The sequence below is a fragment of the Meleagris gallopavo genome, chromosome 3 (genome assembly GCF_905368555.1).
Source record: "Meleagris gallopavo chromosome 3, MGAL_WU_HG_1.1, whole genome shotgun sequence".
In the NCBI taxonomy this organism is placed as follows: Eukaryota; Metazoa; Chordata; class Aves; order Galliformes; family Phasianidae; genus Meleagris; species Meleagris gallopavo.
Genome location: NC_139406.1, coordinates 8,880,563 through 8,902,429, shown reverse-complemented (window position 1 = coordinate 8,902,429; position 21,867 = coordinate 8,880,563). Strand labels below are relative to the sequence as shown.

Genomic DNA, 21,867 nt, shown 5'->3' with positions numbered 1-21,867 from the left:
CAAAATATACGTGTTCACCATCACGTAGTCCAGTTGGTTACAGACTGCCCTGGAGGTGGCAGGTCCCTCACGTCTGCTCAGCTGGGGGGTTCCAGAAGAATGGGGAGTTGATAATGGCCTCTGGTGCTCGTATGCCCTCTCCTCAGAAGTTGCCAAGAGGAAGTGGGTAAAACTGCTCGTTGCCCTGCCTCTGCAGGACCCAGACCTCCTGTCTTGAACTCAAGTCGTTGAGTCAGTTTCCCACTGGTCCCTTACACCGCCTTTGGAGGGACTGCTGATGCCCAAGCAGGGAACCTGGAACGTACCGTCAGTACTTTGCAGTATGGCTGTGTGGAGACTGCCAGCTTCTGAATTGTTTAAGGAATTATCCTGGGTTCAGAAAGGTGGTAGCGTGGACAACAGTGGCAAGGCTGCCATGTGCAAGAAAGGGTCAGAGCAGGTTGGCTTTAGATGTGGATGATAAAACCTCCTTTCTAACTGCTTGTCTAGCCAGACTCTCCAATTACTCATTTGGATTACTACAGATTGACAGGGTGATTGCTCTTCTGAATGCCTGCAGCTTCTTCCTTGAATCTTTGGCAGCGCTGAGCACTGGTGGGATTTCTTCAGCAAGAGAAACCTGTGGGCCTGTTGTAACAGCCGTGCTCTGTGAGCAGCTCTCCAGCAATACTACGTGAAGCGGTGCCTTTTGTGAAAGAACGCTGCTTTGGATGCCTGAGCATTTGCTCTTTTTTTGCAAATGTTATCCTGTATGATGCTTTGTCCCAATGCTCTTTCATTCGTAGGGCTGGTAAAAAGTGGAATGTGTCAGAGAAAAAGGTGTCAACGAGGGGCTGGGGGATTAGAAGGAGCCGCTCTGCTGACACCGTGTGTTGAACTGCTTGTGAACTCTGGCATCATCTGCATTTGTGGTTTCTGCAGGAAAGCTGAGGCTTAGTGTTTAAGAGAAGAATAGCAACGTTCTGAGCACTTTGTTCTCGTGTGCATTTTAATGTAGTAATTGTGATGGATGTGTTTATTCCGTGGTATCCTGGGTGGCTGAAACTGTCCCCTATGCTGTCCTTGTGCAAGTAAACAATAGAATAACAGATAATTAGGAAAAATGTCTAGTTGTGAATTAGGATGATTTTCTTCCTGTGAAAAGGCTTTTTGTTTTCTACTCTTTCCTCTTCCCTTACCTCCCTCCTAGTTCTGGATTCAAGGGTGTATCAGTGTTTACAATTCTTGTACCTCAGTGTTTGCACTGTTGTCTGTGGAATACTTCAATGATACAGGCTTCTATTTTGGTTATATGGGGCTTTTTGTTGTTTTTGTGTGTGTGCATGGTTGTTATCTCAGAATTTTGTTAGACTGTAACTAACTTCAGCATGTTCAAAGCATGTTATCAGTTTTTTATACCCAAATAATAATTTCAGCTAGAAAGTTCTATTTCCCAAAGCCAGAAAAGTGGTAGAGCAGGACTGTTGGTACAGAACCAGGCAAAACTTGGGTGCACACATCAGCAATCGCTGATCAGATTTTTTGCTGTATTCCATTCACTTTTGTCACTTCTTAGTTTTCAATGTTGGAGTTGCTGAGTCAGCCTTCGTGTTTGCTTGTAGCGTAAGGAGCCAAGCAGCTCCGTGGCTGTCAGCAGTGTGAGAGGGAGTCCTGCAAGCACTTGGACAGAAAGGATGCTAAAGTTTTGAGGGAATGAAAGGAAAAAGTAAACATCTATAACATGGTAAATCAGCTGTCTTTTGATCTGGAATGTAAGAATTGCAAAGGATTTGTAAATGGCAAAATGGAAATGGCTGTTAAGCATATAGTAGTTGTGGAGCAATAGTGTTTGGAGGTCCAAAACTTTAATGTCTGTAAACTGAAATTTGATCAGAAGGGGTCTATTTAACATACCTGTTGTGATGCAGCTGATACTGCAGCTGTAGCTGTGTTTCTTCCTGGATTTTGATTAGGTCACACTGACTGTTCAGAGTATAGCAATGTTTTTTTGATGCATGTTATTACTGTGATTCAGCATGAGAAAAAACAGCAATATTTAGACTCCCTGCTTTTAGTGGATGGAATGATCCTCACTATCACTGCAGATAACTGCTGGGTTTCTGTTTTAGGTAGTTTCCAATTGAGTATGTGGAGGAGAAGTTGTGGAACAAGTATGTAGATCTGGAGTTATGTAGAAGTAGTTTCCTAATGGCCTTGTGAATTGACAAGTTGCTGGAGAACTTTGGTGGAAGCTTCAGAACTTTGAATATTAATAGGTAGTCAGGAATCAATCTTAGGAGAATTTTAGGCGTCCCAGAAGCGCAGCAATCCTGTACTAAGGATCAACCTCTGCATCTTATTCTTGTTCTCAATATTTGCTGCATAACATCTGTCTTTGAGGTCTGTGGAAGATTGTATCCCAGCATATGCTGTTAGCTGGGTTTCTGTAATTAAAGAAGTATTCCTTCTTTCAAGCAGGGAATCATTAGCAGGATGACAGAATCAGTGAAAAACATCGTACCAGGATGGCTACAGAAGTATTTTAATAAAAGTGAAGATGAATGTGTAGATACAAATGAACCTACAAACCAGGAAGAGAATCCAGTAAATTATCATCACGATTATGGAGATGAAGATACCATAATGACCGATGGGAGAGTCACACCTGAACCAGCAGGAATTAACCTGGAAGGTATGTGAAAAATCATTTAGTGTTCCGGTTATCTCTATTTCTTCACAGATTTCTGGTTTTGATTTTTGAAATTTCCAAAGGAATCTGCTAGGAGGGGTTTGATGTAATTAAAACCAGCCCCTCCCCGCAAGTTAACAAAAAAACCAAACCTCAGAACAACAGTTTGTGAAACTGTCTCTTAGCTTTAAACTGTAAGTACAGTTGTAAAGCATAGAACTTAGAACGCTTGGAAGCCATCCATTAACTTCGTGTACTCTATTAGTCAGGTAGCAAATGCTGAAAATACTCATTTACAAGTGTGCTAAGTTGTATTTTCTTTTTTCTTTTTTAGAAGACCTGGAATGAAACTTAGTCTAACTGCCTCAGGCAATTAAAAACATTGATTTGTTTTGAAGTCTCCCGAAAACAAAAAGTAGATTCTAGAATGGCAGAGGAAAAAATTCTTCTCATGTCTTGATTTTTTAAATGTTATTTGTTTACCTTTTGGACTTAAATCAATTTAGTAAAGCTCCTTGTTAGCTTAACGGCAAACTGGGGAACTTGTGCATGTGTTTTATGTCATTATTTTTAGAATATTCAATAAAATTAAGATATGTGTTAGTATCTAGGCTGTTGTCTTTGAAAAGATATTTGGACTCTTGGCAGAGACTTGGAGCCTCTGTACCATGTTAAAAAGTCATCTTTGTTTTAAATCATGTTCCTCTCACTGATTCTGTAGTCCTACTGTGTAAATTTGCATGTGCTTTCAGTTGGGTTCCTTTTTGATAGCTGCTGGGGGACTTGTCTCTTATAAGGAGAGTAGTTTTGTCTGAGCACGTAAAGGTAATTTGTCTGAGCACGTAAAGGTAATCATAGATAATATGGAAAGTCGGTTGCTTCTGTTGTTGTCAGAGTCAAAAATAATGAGGAAGTATCTTTGCCTCCAATGTCATCTAATTGTAAACAAGGAGTTTATTGCTTTCTGTGTTGCTGTAGCTTGGGAGTAAGCTTGAATAAAGCAATAGATAGTGTCTTCACAACTGGGGAACACATGTTGGCTTTTATGTAGAACTGTGTGAAAGAACCTTTTAGTAAGAACAGCTGCACAGCAAACTTACTAACTCTAGAAGATCAGGAGCAGGTGGACAGTTTAGAACCTTTGCTAACTTATGTTGCTGTCTGTGTTTGTTACTTGCTATGTTTAAGATTTGTTATGATTTTTTTTCCTTAAGATGAGTTATTACTACGATTTTAGATAAATGTGTTTCTTCAGCTCTGAGACACCTATGTGCTAGAGCCTGTATTCATTGCTTGGCTGATCAATTATCTCAAGCAATACTGTCCTAAAAATCAGCTGATGTTCTGGAGCACTGATTAGTGGTACTGCAGTGGCTATGGGGATTGAACTAGCTAGTTTAAGCTTCAGTGCAAGTACCAAGGGGAGAGCGGCTCAAAATCATTTGAATTCCCAGGATTCCTGAGAGAGTGAACTTTCATCAGGGAAGATATTTATGAGTAGTTCTGTTCACTTAGCAAGTTGGTGCTGTGAGGCCACCCCCTCCAGGCCACTGGCAGTGTTTGTAGACCCTTTTGTTCCAGAGGAAAAAATGCTTGTTTGGTTACTTGGGCCAACATGCTTACTTGTCTTTTGGCTTAAAATCTCGGAAGTTAACAGATAGGAGATAACGTTTACATGTGGCACGACCTGATTTGTAGATTTGTTTGGGAGGGGAAAAAAAAAAGTACTGCAAACATTCATTTTCATGTTGTATTCAAACTAATGGGATCTTTGTGCCAAGATTATATAAACTGCAGTGCTGTTTGCAACTTGCCACATGATCTCAAATTTTGGAAGTCTATTGCAAGCTTTTCATTCAAGAGGAAGGAGTCTATATGCTTGAGTAGTGAAAGATCCAGCACTTGAGCATGAAGTCAGGACCTGGTGTTATAAAGCCCCATACTTTTTCTTGATGTGATATTAATACTTAGAATTGCAAGTAGTGTTGCTGTTGTAGTCACACAGATGAAACCCTATCTGGATGAGGAAGAAGTTAAATTTGGCTTCTCTATTTTTGTGCTTAGAGCTTGGCAATGGCTTGACTGTTGATAGAAAACAGGTTTTGGCTTCTATGAGCTTGTCTATAGGAAAGCTAATCATCTCTCTGTTTGTATTTAGAACCATCCACGAGTAGATCAGCATTGAACTTTTCAGTTGTGTTAACAAGGCCCTCTCTCCATCGGAGCCATTTGAACTGTACCGTGTTAGATTCCGCTGTACCACCTTGTCAGCCCTCTACATCTTCTACACTTGGCATTGGCAATCCTGGACTGTCTCTTGTAAAAGAAATAAAAGATTCTACCTCTCAGCACGATGATGATAACATCTCAACAACCAGTGGCTTCTCCTCTAGAGCGTCTGATAAAGGTAATTGTCATACTTTCTTTTAATTTTTAGTTTAATTTTTGCATAACGTGAAGTACTTTGCATTCGTTCATATTCCACATCAGCTTAGTAAATAAAATAAATGAATGTCAGCTTTGGAAGTGAGAATTGAATTGAACTTTTAGTGTTTTAGATGTATTTGTTTCAGTCAACATTTTAATATAACTGTGCTCAGAAGTACATTTATGAGACCCTGATGCTACAAAAAATCACTGCTGATTTACATACTTTCAGCTAATTGTATGTAGATTTTGAACTGGGGTGGTAGCAAATGAAAGTGACTTGCTGGCTTGACAGCTAGGTTGATCACTTGGAAGAGTGACTCAGTGTCCAACAGACAGCTAGTTAAAAGTGAGTAACTACAGGTGACAAATGGAAATGCAGGTTGTTTTCTTGTGTTTCACAAAGAGCAGATAAAGGAACTATTCTGGCTGTGTTTGAGCTGCTTTTCTGGCCTTTCTTGAAATAAGGCTTCTGCTGTCGATGCTGCCACGTTTTATGCTGAGCTCACTAAGGAATGCACAATATTTTAAAATAAAAAATGAATGTTGTGTTGATGTAGATGGGTACCTGGGTCACCTCACTGTGAAAGGGCAAACAGCAGGTTTGCAGCTTTTTCTAGTATAGACAGGCTTTGAGGCATTCTCAGCAAGTTTTGTGGAGTACATATTTTTGAAGTTCAGAGTAGATGTTGCCAGGCTTTAGCAATATAACCTTTGCCTACCTTCATGAAAACGTACATGGGAAACAAATTAACTCTGTTAGATCAGCCTTTGGGGAATCTTTCAGGTTTAAAACTTGTGCAGTTATGACCTATCTGGCCTCCAGCTTTTCACCAACACAGGGAAAACTTTGTGTCCTTACAGATGCACTGGTGTTATGCAGTTCCCTTTTATCTTGATATGGAGGAAAAAAAAAAAATCACATTGCATTGGAAACATAGAATTGTCGTCCTAAGATTGCTGAAAAATAACTGTACTTGTGTTGAACAGTTTTCAAGTTCAGAATTGGTACTTCATTTTCAGACCGTATGTGAAATTGATCTGTTTAAAGAATGCTGAAGTCAAGGTTATTTTTTGTATTAAAGAACTCAAGTCAGTGTGACCCTTAATAACGGGAGTTCTTTTTGTACTCAAGGCATTTACTTCCAGTTTGTGTCTTTTTGGCAGACATCGCAGTTTCAAAAACCAATTCAGCACCACTGCTCTGGTCCACAGAAGCTGAAAGATCTCATTCCCTCTCCCAGCATTCTGCATCTAGTTCAAAGAAACCTGCATTCAATTTATCTGCTTTTGGAGCTCTCTCTCCTGTAAGTACTGCACAGTATTTATTTTAATCATTTTAAATGTGTACCCATATTACTAACCAGTTACCATACTGTGTTTCTACAGTCGCTTGGAAACACTTCTGTCTTTAAGACAAGCCAGCTTGGAGATTCTCCATTTTACCCTGGAAAGACCACTTATGGTGGAGCAGCTGCAGCAGCAAGGCAGACAAAAGTGCGAATTGCTCCTTATCAGGTATGGGAAAAACAGCATGGTAAGAAATAGTGGTTGAAATACTAAAGTAGTGTACTGTAGCTTTCAGAGGAGAGATGAGAATGTGGCAACAGCTCCTATTCTCCCTCCTCCACCTGCAAGAGCAGAAATTTAAATAGCAATTGCTATTTAAATTATTTTTAATAGATACTATGTAAATATTTGTTGTAATGAACAAGAATGTCTGTTAAAGCTAGATGTTTGTAGTTGGGATTTCCTCTATTGTTAAGTCTTTAAAAATATTCCATTTGAGTGCCATTGTGTACCTCTAACTGTATCGTGTTAAAATAACGTCACGCAATTAAAACAGTGACAGCATAACATCAAAAATTTGTGTTTATAGTAGCAAAAGCTACATTCAGACCTGTCTGATATTTATCTATAGAACTTACACAGTCATATGTATACTCATGCTATGAATAAATTGTGTAAGGCTGTTCACTCTTTACTGTATCTAAAATGAGCATTACAAATCCTTTATTCTACTACTTCCTAGCGAGGGGTGTGCAAGACTAAAAGCAATCTCAAGGTGAACAGTAGCATTCTTTTTTATTTTAATATGTTTCATGTTGTTCTTGAAAAGAGTTACTTGCCCTTAAGAGTTCTGGGTGCTCTGAAATGAAGCTGTAAATAAGTGCTGATGGCTCTCAGTAGCTAGAGTTGAATAAAAAAGTCAAATTAGGTTTGGTAGGAATGTATTTCAATCAAAATGCCCTTTATAAAAAAAAAATAATAATAAAATCGAAAGGAACTGGAAGGAAATTGAAACACAATTTTCTGAATCTATTCTGGCAATCCATTTCAGGCATGGAACAAGGACAGTGCAAGATTCTGATGCATGAGAAACCTTGAAAACTTGTTTTTAAAACTTCCTGCAAGCTGGGAGCCCTCTTTGATCAGTTATTTTAACTTTTTGCAGTGTAACTGTGGGTTACACCAAAAAGAGGAACCAAAATATTAGGCTTTTAAAGGAGAGAGTAGCTTGCTTATTCCTATTTGCTGTGGATTACAGCAACATACTAGGAAGAGTCCAGAAGAGGGCCAACAAAATGATGAGGGGATTGGAACACTTCTCTTATGAGAAGAGGCCGAGAGAGCTGGCCCTGTTCAGCCAGGATCACAGGAGGTTCACGGAGGATCTCATCAATGTCTGTAAATCCTTGAAGAATGGGTGCCAAGAGGGTGGAGCACTGGGCTTTTTTCACTGGTGCCTTGTGCTGGGACAGCAGGCAGTGGGCACAAACTGGAGCATTGGAGGTTCCATGTAGTTACCAGGAAGCGCTTCTGTGCTGTGCAGGTGGTGGAACGTTGATACAGGCTGTTCAGAGGCTCTTCCTTGGAGATCTCCCTAAGATGCCTTGGTGCAGGCTTGGGCACCCTGCTCTGGGTGTCCCTGCTTGAGCAGGGGCTGGACTTGGTAGACCCAGAGGCCCCTTCCCAGATCAACCATTACATGATCCTGTGAGCCTTGCTGAAGTTTTTGTATGCTGTACAGTTTGCTTCCTATCTTCATATTGTGTGATAAACACAATGTGGTTACACTGCCATGCTGAATTAAATTGTAGTGTAAGTAAAATAGTTTACTTCTTCATTGTAATGTGTTTTGATCTGTTACTGTTCAAGTCAGAGCTTTATCTTATTAAACAGAGAAAAAGATTTGCAGCCTCCCCTCCTGAGAGAGGGGAAGAAGCAAGAGAGAAGTAAAATGAGGAATTCCTGGTTGTGGTTGCATACACTGATTTAAAGATGATGCGCTTGCACCATTATGAAACTCTTCAGGTCTGTGTTGTTAGTGAAAGTGCTTTCTGCATCACAAGCCTTTGCTTCAATTCTGTTTTCCTGATTACTGCTTCAGAGATGCTGGCACTCAACATCTTCCATCTTTACTTTCTACACATGGATTTCTTTTTTAGTTTTATCCCTTGTGCAGGATGTATTGGAGACCCAGTTAAACTGCTATAAACTCAGAACGTATTTTCATTATGTCTTGAACTCCCAGTGAGTGCATTTTTCTCTGTCTTCACAGAATATCGGTTATGTTGTTCGTGTAGCCTGGGGACATAAAATACATGTGTATTTAACTCAAAATTGAACAGCATGACAATTACAATGTTGTTTTTTTCAGACACCAGTAAGAAGGCAAATGAAAGCTAAACAAGCAAATGTGCAATCCTATGGTGTGACAAGTTCCACAGCACGGCGCATCCTACAGTCGCTGGAGAAGATGTCAAGTCCTCTGGCAGTAAGTGGCACTCCTTTTAATCTGCTTTATTCATATACTTATGAAACTTAGTACATGCGCCAGTAAAGAATGAAAGTCTTCCCTATGTTGGGCCCTGTTTAATTTATTGATTATTTCTTTCATAGGACGCTAAAAGAATTCCATCTTCTGTTACCAGTCCACTGTCTTCTGTAAGTTGACTGTGAAACCCACGCATTTCTATTGCATGAAACCCTCTCTCTGGGGAAGAAAAAAAAAAAGGATCTCTGGATCTCTAATATTTAGGCTTTCTTTCTTCCCTTAGCCTGTGGACAGAAGCATGCTGGATATTACGGGCTTCCATTCTACTCGAAAACAGGTAAGAACCAGTAACTACTTAAGCTGAGAAATTTTCTTTGCTTCAGTGTTATCGCAAGAAATTTCACCTTGGTGGCACTGTATGCATGAGTACAAGTTAATGTTAGCATTACGGTTATAAATTCATATCTTGGTTGTGTGAAAATAGCTAAAAAATGTCATTCTACCTGCACTGAATGAAGAGCTGTGAAGATTACTCAGGTTAAACATTATGTGATCTTTGTGTGATGGTGTCTTGATATGTCAAATGAAGAAACAACTTTTCTAGAACACATAAAGTAGTTTTGTCTTGTCCTGCGTCTTGGAGTGAAGCTGTGTGTTAAAATTCCTGCTTAGGAAAGCTTGATCTTGAAGAAGTGATCACAGATAGCAAAGTAATGATCAAGTGGTCATATAGATTTAGTGCAGGCTTCTGTGTTGCTTCAGGTGGAGAAAAAGAGTACTTGTGTTTATTATCACCATCCAGATAATGAAAATGAAAATTGTTAATTTCTGTCCTTTATATAATCCCTTGATTGGATGTATAATTAAGTTTCATTGTTTACAAACATCTGAGACTTCCTGCACCTTCTTTTTGCCGTGTGCTAAATTGCAAGATTACAGAAAAGCAAAGTACAGCATAAGTATTACCCAATTAACTGCAAACAAATCTGGTGTGAATTCTCAGTTAAATTGTAGAACCACACCTGTGATAAAGCATTAAGAACGATCTGCCAGATTTGCAACAGAGAGCTTGAAGTTGTCAGGCAGTAAACGAATGTTGCACACAGCTGTCACTGGGTAAAAGGAGATAGATTGTCTGTTCATAATGCTAGGATTCATAATGTTTGGCAGGAGAAGGGTAGCCTGTGATGAAAAGCAATTATTTGCAAAGGACATGGCTCTCTGTTTTCCTGCTGAGTGAGAGTTGACAGAACTCTTGTATACTCAAGCAAAACTTTTGCAGTGGGTAGCAGTGATGTATGTGGTATTCCACTTATTTCAAGGATCTGCACTGGACAGAATAGCTCTTGGTGTACTAAACAGCTAACTGGGCAGTTTTTATTTACTTAAGTCATTTACTTTTAAAGCCTGCAATGAAACACTGTTCATTCAAAGTAGAACTGTGAATTTAAATAAAACGTGTTTTAGTCAATGTTTCAAATCATTCTTAGAAAGATGTATTTTTAATCAAGTTATAGATAGTGTGAATTTTATTACCAGGTGTTGAGAGAAGTTAAACTTCAGTGTGACGTTTTCTGTTCATGTGAAAGAATAGCAAACTTCATAAAACTGATTCTTCTGTTCATTAAGACTGTGGATGGAGCATTTGGTAAATCTCGTAGCCCTCTGAGTTTGCTTTCTGTTTGACAGTTCAGTGAAGTCAGTTTTGCAGAACATTCAGTGCTTTCTGTTAAAAAAAAAAAAAAAAATCAGCTCTGGTCTGTGAAAATACTTTGAACGGGGAAATTAAACTAGTACTTTAAGTGTACTTAGTACAAATCTAAACTGTTAGATGATGTTTTACTGAATGAGATTATTTTAAGATTATTTGACAACATTTTTTTTTTTTAAGTGCTCTAGTATTTGTTTGGCTTTGAAGGAGGAAAATGTAGGTAGTATGAAGCCCAGAAGGCTGTATCAGTTGCTTAATGCTTTGAATGATAAATCAGTGGATTAAGCTAGTAAAAAATATCACAGTGTAGGCAGAGGAAAAGAGAGGAATATTATAGGAACATGAGTTATTTTGATTATGGTAGCGTGAATTGTTTTGTCTATGAATTAACTGCCCAATTTTGAAATGAGATTTAGTCAAACTTTGGCTACTGCTGCGTAGGCTTCTGGATTTCATCACTAGTTTTCTGGTGATTTCCCTCTGTGAGTTGAATGCTTTTAGAATTTTTTAATGATTATCATTGAGTTCCAAGACTAATGGGATGTTTATAGTTCTGTAATTGTTTTCATCCATAAATACTGCAGTTAAATTTGGTGGGTGTAAGAATAAATTGATTACTGCTTCCCTTTCTAAGATGGAATCTCACCATCCGCCTGTTCAAAAACTGGTGACACCAAAGGCAATCTCTCTGTCAGGAAGTCGGACCCAGTATTTTAAACCATCTCTGACTCCATCTGCTGATTCTAGCAAAATTCACCAGAGAGTAGATACAAAGCACAAAGTAAGTAAATTCTGCAGTCCTTACCTGCCTGGAGTTTCTAACCAATTGCTTTAAGGAGATGCTCTTTCTTTGCAAAGTACTGATAGGATATTTGAGATAGGCATGAAAGCAGTGGGAACTATTGAGAAATAGGTTGAGGTTTTCTGGATTTAACTATGTTTTTGGAATAATTAAGTGGCTTCTGGTGGTTTCACAATGTAATGATGTACTGTAAATAGGGTCAGGCTGTTTTCAGTGAAAGAATATTAAAAGACAGAAGCAATATTTTCCTTTTGTATCTTCCTGTACACAAAGCTGTTCTTGATGGAGCATGCTGATGTTGTGTATAAGCTCTTCCAGGTGAGATATGTGCTCCAACTGAGACTTCTGACAATGATTCCTTTGGTGTAGATGGAGTCTCTGATAAGTTTTCTGTAAAAACAAGAGTGGCATCTCTTTCTGAAAAACCACCACGTTGGTCTGAATGTAAAAATGGCCAGGTGTTAAGTGTGTGGACCTTCTAGGCAAGAGATGAAAGTGGGTAGTCATTACTGATTGGTTACTGCTTTGAAATCTCTCAATCTCTTTATTGTTTAGCCAGCACAATCTTTCTTTAACAGAGTTCTAAAAAAGAGCATAGCAGCAACTGCTTGGGTTTTTTTTTTCCGAAGGGAAGGGTGTGTTGTTTTGTTTTGATCTTTGATTAACGATATAAGCCTTTTTTAATGGGTTTGTAAATTAGCACTAGCTTTATTAAGAAAACTTGGTTTGATTCCCCATCACCCAATACTATTACCATTTTGTTTTGTTTAATTACTTTCTTTGGTAGAGTTTGACAAATGTGATTAACTGTTCTGTCAGTTCATCCTCAATGCTAAGAGAAGCAACAGTACTTGTTTTAGCCCCCAAATTTAGCTGTACGTAGAATACTGAATTAGAGAACAAGATTAATTAGGTAGAGGTGTATTTAGTGGTATAAATTAAAAAACTAGCCAACAAAAATACAGAAAACAACACAATTCATTGTCTGCACTTTGCGTATAGTATGTATGTTCAGCTAAATCTTAAATAATTTGCAGGAAGTGAAAGAGAAGAGTTTGCCTGAAGAACAGCGTGTAGAACCATCTGAAAGGTATGACAGATCTATTAATTTAAGAGTAACTTGTATGAAGAAAACTTTGTAACTGCATTCTGCCTGAATGTCTTCTTGGAAATGCAGTAACAGTTCTAGTAGTGGGAACAAAAATTTTGTCTCTTTTGAGAGCTCTGAATCACATTTGAAGATCAATATAAGTTTGAGAAAATTTTTAAGAAAGGAAGGAAGATAAACAAGAACGAAATTAGATCATCATTGATGTATCAGTAATGATTTTTTTTTTAATGACTTGTCTATCTCCTTAGTAGGATATGAAGGTTGGAAACAAGGTATGTGGTTGTAGCAGAAATGCTAAGTCACACCTGAAGCAGTGATTGAGCACCTGGTGGGAAGGCAGGGCCAACCCAGGGGAGCCCAGGTACATGCAGTGCACCTGAGTGACCAGAAGGGGTTTGGAGCCAGGATCCACCCCTTTCTGGACCTCAGTTAAGGGCTGGCAGTGGAGGTGATGGTATCTTGCTGGAGAGATGCCTGCCTACCTGAGGTCTTCCAAGGGCAAGCAGCTTTTTTCCTTTTTTTCTGCATCTATGGCTGCTGCATTTGGGCTTATCCTCACTTGCTGCAGCCCAGGACTTTGCTACCCTGCTGTCATTGCTGTGTTTTCCATACGTTATATCATTACAGTTATGATGCTGTATCCACTGGAAGGGTATTTGCTATTGGAGGCCTTTTTTCTTTAGGAAGTAAAGGTAGTTTAGTTTTCAATTCAACTAAATCTCTAGTGTTAGAAATTTCAGTTTGGCAGGTATTTTGTAGTTTATCAGTTTACTTATTGGCAATGAAACCATTTATCCATCTCCATATTATCTGGAGTAAGAGCCATTAGTTTTAGTGATTTGTTTAATTTAATTGCTTGAAGCTTGAAAGGGGGTCCTAAAGGAATGATTCTTTCTGAAGGATTCTCTATAAGACAGAGTAGTGTACAGCTCAGGAGTATTTTTGTTGTTATCCTTTGGTTTGTTTGGATGGTTTTTTGTTTGTTTTTTTCAAGAAAGGTGGAGGAAGATTTATTTATTTATTTTCTTATTAAGTTCCTTTCTTGGAGAAGTCGTTTTTCTGCTCTGAGTCAGCATGAACACCAAGAGCTTTACAGAACCTTTTGAGGTGAAATGTTAGCTTGTTTCTAAAACAAAATTTCCAGGGAGTTAACAGTTGTAATTGTCTTGGGAAGATTGTTCTGTGCTACATGGCTTACTTGGTTTAGGTAGATAGAATGAGTTCTCCTCCACACTAGCTAAAAGTGTTTTCAGCAAAGCTTGAGTGGAGGCACTTTGCACTCTAAGGTTATCTTTTTGGGCGTGGATTTTTCTCTTCGATCAACACTAACAGGACTCTGTTCATCTGCCAAGCAATTCCTATGTGACCTGAGGCATTCTTCGGCTCACAGAAAAAACCCAAACAAACCAACAACACCTCAACGCTTTGATTTGGTGTCTAAAAGTTTGACTTCACAACAGCTGCCTTTCCAGGGGTGTGAGATTGGCCTTCAGGTTTTGGTATGAATGCAAAGAGGTGCTGGGTTTGATTTGTGTTTTTTTTTCCCCAAACAGTTTTAAATTGTTGTTTGCAGAAATCCATTCTACTCCTCCATGTAAAAAGGAGATTCAGAAAACATTCTGCATTTTATTTCATTCTTAGTGTTTATTGCAATGTTGCAATGTCTTTCTTTTTGTCTGTAGAGTAGGTAGATGTTGTTTTCTTTCCTTTTTTTTTTTCTTTTCCCCTTTTTTGAAGCCAGTCTTTGTTGTGTGCCATGCTGTAGATCAGGAACACAACACTGATATTCTGGTAAGAGTGGAATACTGGTTAAGCTATTTTCAACCTACCAAAGGCTATTTGTTCTTTAAACTTGTCTGGTTGTAGGATGGATTTACTCAAGGACTGACAAACGTCTTTGCCCCTTGAAGCTGATATGTGTTAAGAGAAAGAATAATAGACTATTATATGCAGGCTATAGTTGTCTGAATAAAGATCTGTTTTGACATAAGACTTTTTTCAGAATTCTGATTGATTGACAGTTTGGTTTAGAGAAAAGCCTGAGCATATGGCCTTAGGGATCTGGCTTCCTCTCAGCAGTTACAGTACTAATCAGACTGCTTTCAAGTATCTGACAAGTTTAGACCAGTTCTTTTCTTCAGTCTTCCAGAAACTGGACTTGGTGTCTTCCAGTGCGATCTAATGTAATTCTTTAATGACTGATTGGATAAGCTTTGATATAGTGATTTTTTTTTTTTTTTTTTCCAGGACTATTTCATTTTGTTGCCATAGTACTTCTGATGTTATTCTTTATTTCACTTCTGGTTTGTGATGTGTTTTTTTCTTTTTCTTCTCTTAGCATTTGCATTAGGAAATCTTTCTGGTTTTGATCAAGGCTTTCATAACAAACAGAGAAATGCCTTTGTATGCATTACAAAAGGGATCTGTGTTCATGTCTGAAAAGAATTCTGGAATGTTGGCACACCCAAACACCTCTGCTGTTCCTTCTGATGGCCACATAAAAGCCTGAGCTGCTTCTGAAACTTCTGCCATATTATCTTACCATCTTAAGGGCTCTCTCTTCCATCAGAGCTGTTGGCAGTGTTTCCCATGTGTGCATACATACACTCTTTGTGTATTTTCATGAGTTGTTCTTTTATATCCTTGCAGAGTTAATGTTCATCACAGAATTGGAGAACCAGTCCATGTCCGGACTATCTAAAAGAAGCATTAGAAATTATCAATATGAATCAGCTCTTCTATTTCAGGTCTTCTGGCTTAGTCATCATTCCCATATGGATGTTGCAACTTCGTATGTCATTTTCCTTGTGTGTTTTTCTTATTTTTATTTTTATTTTTTATTTTAAACTCGATGTTCTAAATAGCAAAAATTGTATTTACCAGCATTTAGGAACTTATGAAGCAGCTTTACTTTTTTCCTGATTCTGATTAACAGGTTTCAGTTCTAGGACTAATGATGGCTATAATAGCTTGAAAATAAATTGACAACTTTTTCTTATTTTTCTTCTTTTTTTTTTTTTTAACCCCCAACCCATGTGTTGTTATTCTGTGCTAGCAATTTGACCTACCCCAAATTCAGTACTCCTGCATCCAATGGTCTGACTTCAGGAATAAGTGGTGGTGGCGGCAAGATGAGAAGGGAAAGAGGGGTGCACTACGTATCAAAGTCTGGACAAGAACAGGTAAGTGACTTTTCCATTGATTGCTGTCTTTGAGATGACTGAAGTGTCAGTTTTATTACCTCACAGGAAATTATAAGAATGCAGCCTTAGGTTTGTGGGGTTTTTTTTCTTGTGGGTTTCAGAGCAAGCTCCTGTTTACTTACTCTGCTTGAGGCTTGCCTATATAGTTCTGAAATTTGTAGTTCTGCTATACTGGAGATTCCTCGTGCTAGAAAGTTTCCCACTAGCAGTTAAAGCAGTTAAATTAATGAGTCTTAAGAACAGGAATGTTTAGGTGGAGGTCTGTATAGTTTCTGTAATGCATTGATTCTTGAAACAAGTGCCAAGTATGTAAACAAAGTGTACTGAATTTATTGTTTCCTATTTAAGTCTCGTAGACATATGGGCCAAGAGTTCATAAGAGAATTAGAGAATGGTGCTCTGCACGTCTGCTAATGATAACTTAGAATTTCTGATACTTACTCAACTTGTTGTGAAAGGGTTTTTTTCTTGTTTTAAAACTGTAGTCACAAATACTCAAAAGATTGTTTTCTGATTGGATGTAATCTGAGCTGCCTGTAACTATATCTTTAGTGTAAGTCTAAGTTGGTCTTTTAGCTGATGCAATATAAAGAAATCATAAACAATGGAGTATGTTTATATAATTCAAATAAAATAGTGATACAGATAAAACTAGCTAGGTTCCATCAACTTTTCAAATCAAAATTGTGAAACACTTGTAAGCCATAGGATAGACTGAGTGTTTGTAGTACCAATTTATCTCTCTGCTTAGTCGTTCATTTCTATTGAGATCTTGGTGCTTCTGTGCAGACTGTGATTAGATTGGTAGTTCTCATTTAAACCCGAACTCATCCAGTCTTACCAGTTAGCAAATAGCTTAAAAGGCAAGAATAAACCCAGTTGTTTTTAAGATGTACTGATTTCTGATCTGTGTGCTCAAACATGGCTGGATTTACCAGAGTACAGTCTTCTGTAGCTTTCTTTGTAGACATTTTGTGTTTTGTGTACTGAACCCACAGACTTTAAATGTTACGTTTTTCTAAATCCACTTGTTATAGTGGCTTCAGAAACTTGAGCAGCTGCCCTGTCTAATTCTGCAAGAACACTTTCTCATTTGTCTTGAGAGTTTATATTAAAGGAAGAAATGTGAGGATATTTAGAAATGGTGATGTTTCACTAGAGCATTAATGACTAAAGCATAGAAAACAACAAGAACAAAAAAGTCTGAAGTCTGATCTGTGCCTCTCTCTGTTCTGCACAGGTAACAATTTTGAGGTAACTTCCAGTATTCTTACTGGACCAGTGGTGAATGTGGTGTAATGTGAAAGCCATGAGTTAAAATGACTGCACAGACTGAGATAGGGAGCGTAGGAATTCCTTTTGAAGACTTGCTTTCTCTTAATCTGTGCTTTTGTTACCTTTAATTTTATTAAGAAGTCAGACTGGAGCAGGATGAGGAAGTAGTATGTTTTGTAAAAGAGAAATTTTAATTTACAACTCTAGGAAGTAGAGGAACCGGTGCTCCCGAAAATATCCCTACCCATCAGTACTGCATCACTGGCTCCTTTCAACTTCAGTTTTCTGACTAGCAGTACTGTCTCATCGTCACCAAGCACTGTTTCTACATCAGTGATGAACAAGGTAAATCTTTGTTGTATGCTATGAATGCTTTCCAGTATGAGTATATATCTGCTTTGTTGCAAGTTAACTTCCGTGCTACTCGTGAAACTAACCAGCATTAGTTCATACTGAGTTGACTAATTCAGAGTTGTATTGCAGTTTGGAGAGAAAAATGCAGTTTTTTGATTGTCAGTCTTAAAATTGCAAAGTTTAAGATAACTTTGGTTAAGATAACTGTATAATTATGGAATTTTAGGGGGGTGGGATTTTATGCCAAGTTGTTCATCCTGGCTTTGGCAGGGATAGAGTAAATTTTCTTTATAGTAGCTATGCAAAGTTGCCAGTCTGTGATGAACGCAGTGTTGATAGCAGACCAGTGTTCAGCTGTTGTTGTGTAATGCTTATACAGCATCAAGGCCATTTCTGCTTCTCATACAGCTTTAGCAGCAAGCAGGCCAAGGTGCACAAGGGCTGGGAGAGGGCTCAGCCAGGACAGTGTCCTGTGTGACCAAAGGGATGAGCCATAAAGGCATTGTGCTCAGCAGTAACATGGGGGGACATGAGGAGGGATGCTCAGGGTTACAGCGTTTGGTTTTCCAAGTGGTCATTATGCTACTGAACTTCTTTTACCTTTCTGATTCTTTTCCCTGGCCATGTGAAAGGAGTGGCTAGCTGCCTACAATGGTTACACCATGACAGGAGGTTATTAAATGGGAGGTAGCATAAGTGGTCATTCAAGCCTTGCATAGAATGAGCCTAGGGTGCAATAATTTATATTACTACAGAAAAATAAACATTAATCTGTTCCAGAATACTTGAAATAATTTTGCATTTTTTTGAAGCAGATACCTGTTTTAAGCTAAGGAAGTTCTTTAGTAGAGCTGAGTTTAGATGTCTTCAATTTCCTGCTTTTCCGTATGTTTAGACCTAAGTAACATCTCATCTTTTTCTCTTGGTTTGTGCAGTGTGGTTTTAAAGATGATGTCTTGTGTACTCATTAGCAGACTTCATTTTGTTTTATTGTTACTTTCATCTGTGGATTAGAAATAACTAAAACATCAGATTTTTGAACTTCTGCAAAACTTCTGTTGGATTCTGAATTCAGGTAGTTGCTGCTCTTAGATATAAACCTTGAATTCTTTTGAAAATGCAGGTGCAACCAACAAGTAATGTTGGCAGTCCTGTGTTCAGATTTTCATCTCCAATTGTGAAATCTACTGAGGCAGAAGTTCTACCTCCATTGTCTGTAAGTAAAAGAAAAAAGCTCAACTTTTTATCGGACGTTTAGTAGAATACTGCAGAACATTAAAACAGAGCTGTGCTAATGGGATAAAAGATTACGTAGGTTTCTGGCTTAAGATTAGTTATCCAGTATGTATACCAAAATTTTGGAGATTTGGTTTCGGATTTGTGTTTGTGTGTGAATTTCATTAAAGTTTCTTTAGTTTCAGACTCTGAAAAACCTCTCTTTTTCGTAGCAGATTGGGTTTACATTTAGTGTTCCTGTTGTAAAATCGGCAGAGCGCTCTGGATGCAGTGATACAGCAGTGACGTCCTTACTTACCCGCGGTAACTGCAGCTTTAGCACTTCAGTTCTGAAGTGCAGATCTTCTTTTTTGTGTTATTAAATACTAAATCTATCCTTTCTGAGCATGCTAGCGATTTCAGACAGTGTTGGGCTTCTGCAGTATTTTTTTTTTTTTTTTTTTTTTTTTTTCAGAGACAGATCTGCTTTTACAAGGTGTAACTAAAAATTGTAAAGCAGGTTGAATTTTAAAGATTCTTAGATTCATGAAAATTGGAAGTTCTTGTTACTGGCAAAAGTGGATGGATTCTGCTCTAATTGGATTGCATCATGAAAAATGTTTGTTTTCTCTTGTCTCTAAAGATACCACCACTGTAAACAGCATCAGCAATAAAAAGGAAGAAAAAGAAGAATATGATGGTCCCTTCAAACCCGCCAAGGTCTTAAAGGAAGGGAGTGTGTTAGACATTCTAAGAAACCCTGGTGAGATAATGAACTTCTTTTTAAAAGATACAGCAAAAAAAAATGCTTACATGGATTTAAAATAAACCAAAAGCTTATATCGTGGTTAATGCAATATCAGCTGTAAATACAAATGTAGGAAAGCACTATGTTAAGTGCTACGTCTGTTAGGATGAATCTGCCCCTTCTAACTGGCTTTTATTGCTGAAAGTAAAACTGCAACTTCAAAACCAGATGGATTACATCTCTGTTGTATTAGAATGTAAATGAATTATGAAGACAGTGAGTCAAATAATCAGTTCTTGATTTTAAGTAAGTAAACTTTATGGAATTGAAAAGGAAATGTTTGTAAATTTCAGCATTCCTGTCCTTCTTTCAACAGTCCTGAAAATATAAATATATATATATAAAAAAAGAAAAAATAAGGGATTTCATTCCTAAATATGTTGCAAAAGCTGCAAATCTTTGGGCCTTAAATTGTAATTTTTTTTTTTTGCACTGGCAGAGTTAAGTGAGAGAAAATTCCTTGGTTTAAGGAAAGACCTCTGAATGAAGTGACAGTCACTTTCTTCTTCAATTTAAGAGAAGCAGGATCTACATCCACATTGTTCAAAGGCTTCATTCCTGACTAAAAAATAAGCCAACAAGACAGTATTTATTTTAGCTTTACAGGCAACTTGAGCTGCTACCGAAGGTGCATTTACTTTACTGTATCTTTGTTAGTAGCTTCTGTTTTCTGTTAAAATTGGCATCTTAAAATAACAAGTTGGCCTGTGTCCAGCACACTTTAAAGGAAGATTGAGACAATTGTTCTACTGTCGTCTTATTAATTAATATTCAGCACCTGTGGGGAAATAATTGTGTGGATCAGTGTTCCAAGGGCAAACTGCTGTGCGGTTACTGAAGTAAATTTGAATAGTTACTACAAGGAATGACTTCAGAAATTTGATTTGCTTGGGCATGGTGTCTTGATGAGACTGAATTATTTCCAGGCCATGATGGACGGTCAGATTTCAGTCAGCCACTGTTTGCTCACACGCGTCAACCAGTGAAAAAATTGATTTCAAACTTTTTCTGAAAGTGAAGAGTTCAGTGAAGCTTTCCGTTGTGTCTCAGTGCAGCATATGAAATTCAATCCGTTTAGATCAGATTTCCAGGGACTTCCTTTTGCACTCAGTCTGAATGTATATTTGTAACTGTTGACACTTGAGTTAAAATTCATGCCCTGTGGTGTCATAAGTAACTCTGGTAACTGTAGTGAGGCACAGCTTTAACAGGAAGATAACTAAATATATGTTTTTTCCTCCTCCAGGATTTACATCTGTAAAACCACACTCCTCTGCATCTGCACAGCCTATCACAAGCACAGTGGTTTATACAAGGCCTGCAATAAGTAGTTTTTCTGCAGGTAAAGAGACCTCTAAACAAGCATCGTCGTATTGGCAGACTGATCCGTGTGACCCATGTTTGCAGAACAAAGCCACAGACAGCAAGTGTGTCACTTGTCAAGCTGCTAAAGTGTCAACAGCTGAGAGTACGAAACAGACGATGAGCTCAAGTTCAAGTGGCTCCACTAAGACAGCAGCCTCTCCAGTAGGGATGCTGGGCTTTGGAGACAAATTCAAGGCAGCGCCTGGAACGTGGGATTGTGATACTTGTCTGGTCCAGAACAAACCTGAAGCTACAAAATGTGTAGCATGTGAGACACCAAAGCCTGGAATGGGAGTAATGCCTACTCTGGCATTGCCAGTGACCACAGAGAGCTCTGTGACTGTGACATCCTCCTCCAGCAGCACTGACACCACAGTCACTCTGGGCTTTGGAGACAAGTTTAAGAAGCCGAAAGGCTCTTGGGACTGTGCAACATGCTTTGTATCAAATAAGGCAGAAGATAGCAAATGTGTAGCCTGTCAGTCTGAGAAACCAGGTATGGCTTTTTTTTTTTTTTTTAAAAACCTCCTGTTGTTTCCATCTTAGTCTGTGATTTTCTTTATGGAATTAAAAATAAATAAATAAATAAATAAAAAATATATATAGAAAATATTTTAAACAGCACAACAGCCAGATGTGATTGATGGGTTAGTGCCTGTCTGCAAGAATGACTACAGGCGCTTTGAAGGTGTCAGCCCAGGTTCCAGCCTATCCCATTAATTGAACGGATTGTGCAGTGTGTTAGTACAGAGCTGAGTCAAAGCAAATACTCCTTGCATTGCTGTTGGTGAGGAAAGATGTCTGAACTGGGTGACTTAATTTAAGAGCTATTCACTGATTTTTCACCAGAAAAAAATGTGAACCCTGTAGAAAGAAAGTTGTTTTTTGTTTTTTTTTTTCAAAAAAAAAAGCTTTTTCTTTTTCAAAAAAGTAAAAATCGTATTTACAAACCACAATCAAAAATATCTCCACTCACCTCTTGTATTACATGAGGGGGAATAGGAAGATGGATTTACTAATCCTAACTAGTCTTCTTAAGCTAAAACAAAACCTGGTGTCCAGGTATCTCAGTGAAGGTCAGTGGTAGGCTTTAAAGATCATGGGTTCTTCAATCTAGTTCTGGATTGTTTCCTGCTATTTGACATTGTAA

General features: G+C 38.2%; 1 protein-coding gene across 4 annotated transcripts in view; it reads left to right on the top strand.

Moving 5' to 3' along the window:
• Window positions 1–21,867, top strand: part of NUP153 (nucleoporin 153) — a 49,318-nt gene that overhangs the window by 15,889 nt on the left and 11,562 nt on the right. The window contains exons 1-16 of one of the 4 annotated variants that reach the window (XM_085220163.1): window positions 74–681; window positions 2,458–2,671; window positions 4,827–5,075; window positions 6,263–6,402; window positions 6,485–6,613; window positions 8,757–8,873; window positions 8,999–9,043; window positions 9,157–9,210; window positions 11,219–11,365; window positions 12,424–12,476; window positions 15,553–15,679; window positions 17,183–17,320; window positions 18,453–18,545; window positions 18,778–18,868; window positions 19,188–19,307; window positions 20,599–21,213. In XM_085220163.1, the coding sequence (XP_085076289.1) occupies window positions 2,473–2,671; window positions 4,827–5,075; window positions 6,263–6,402; window positions 6,485–6,613; window positions 8,757–8,873; window positions 8,999–9,043; window positions 9,157–9,210; window positions 11,219–11,365; window positions 12,424–12,476; window positions 15,553–15,679; window positions 17,183–17,320; window positions 18,453–18,545; window positions 18,778–18,868; window positions 19,188–19,307; window positions 20,599–21,213 (2,317 nt within the window). In that variant the 5' untranslated portion in view covers window positions 74–681; window positions 2,458–2,472. Of the gene's footprint in view, window positions 1–73; window positions 682–2,454; window positions 2,672–4,826; window positions 5,076–6,262; window positions 6,403–6,484; window positions 6,614–8,756; window positions 8,874–8,998; window positions 9,044–9,156; window positions 9,211–11,218; window positions 11,366–12,423; window positions 12,477–15,552; window positions 15,680–17,182; window positions 17,321–18,452; window positions 18,546–18,777; window positions 18,869–19,187; window positions 19,308–20,598; window positions 21,214–21,867 lie in introns of those variants that run through there. The other 3 variants (XM_085220162.1, XM_085220160.1, XM_085220161.1) reach the window with 3 other exon arrangements.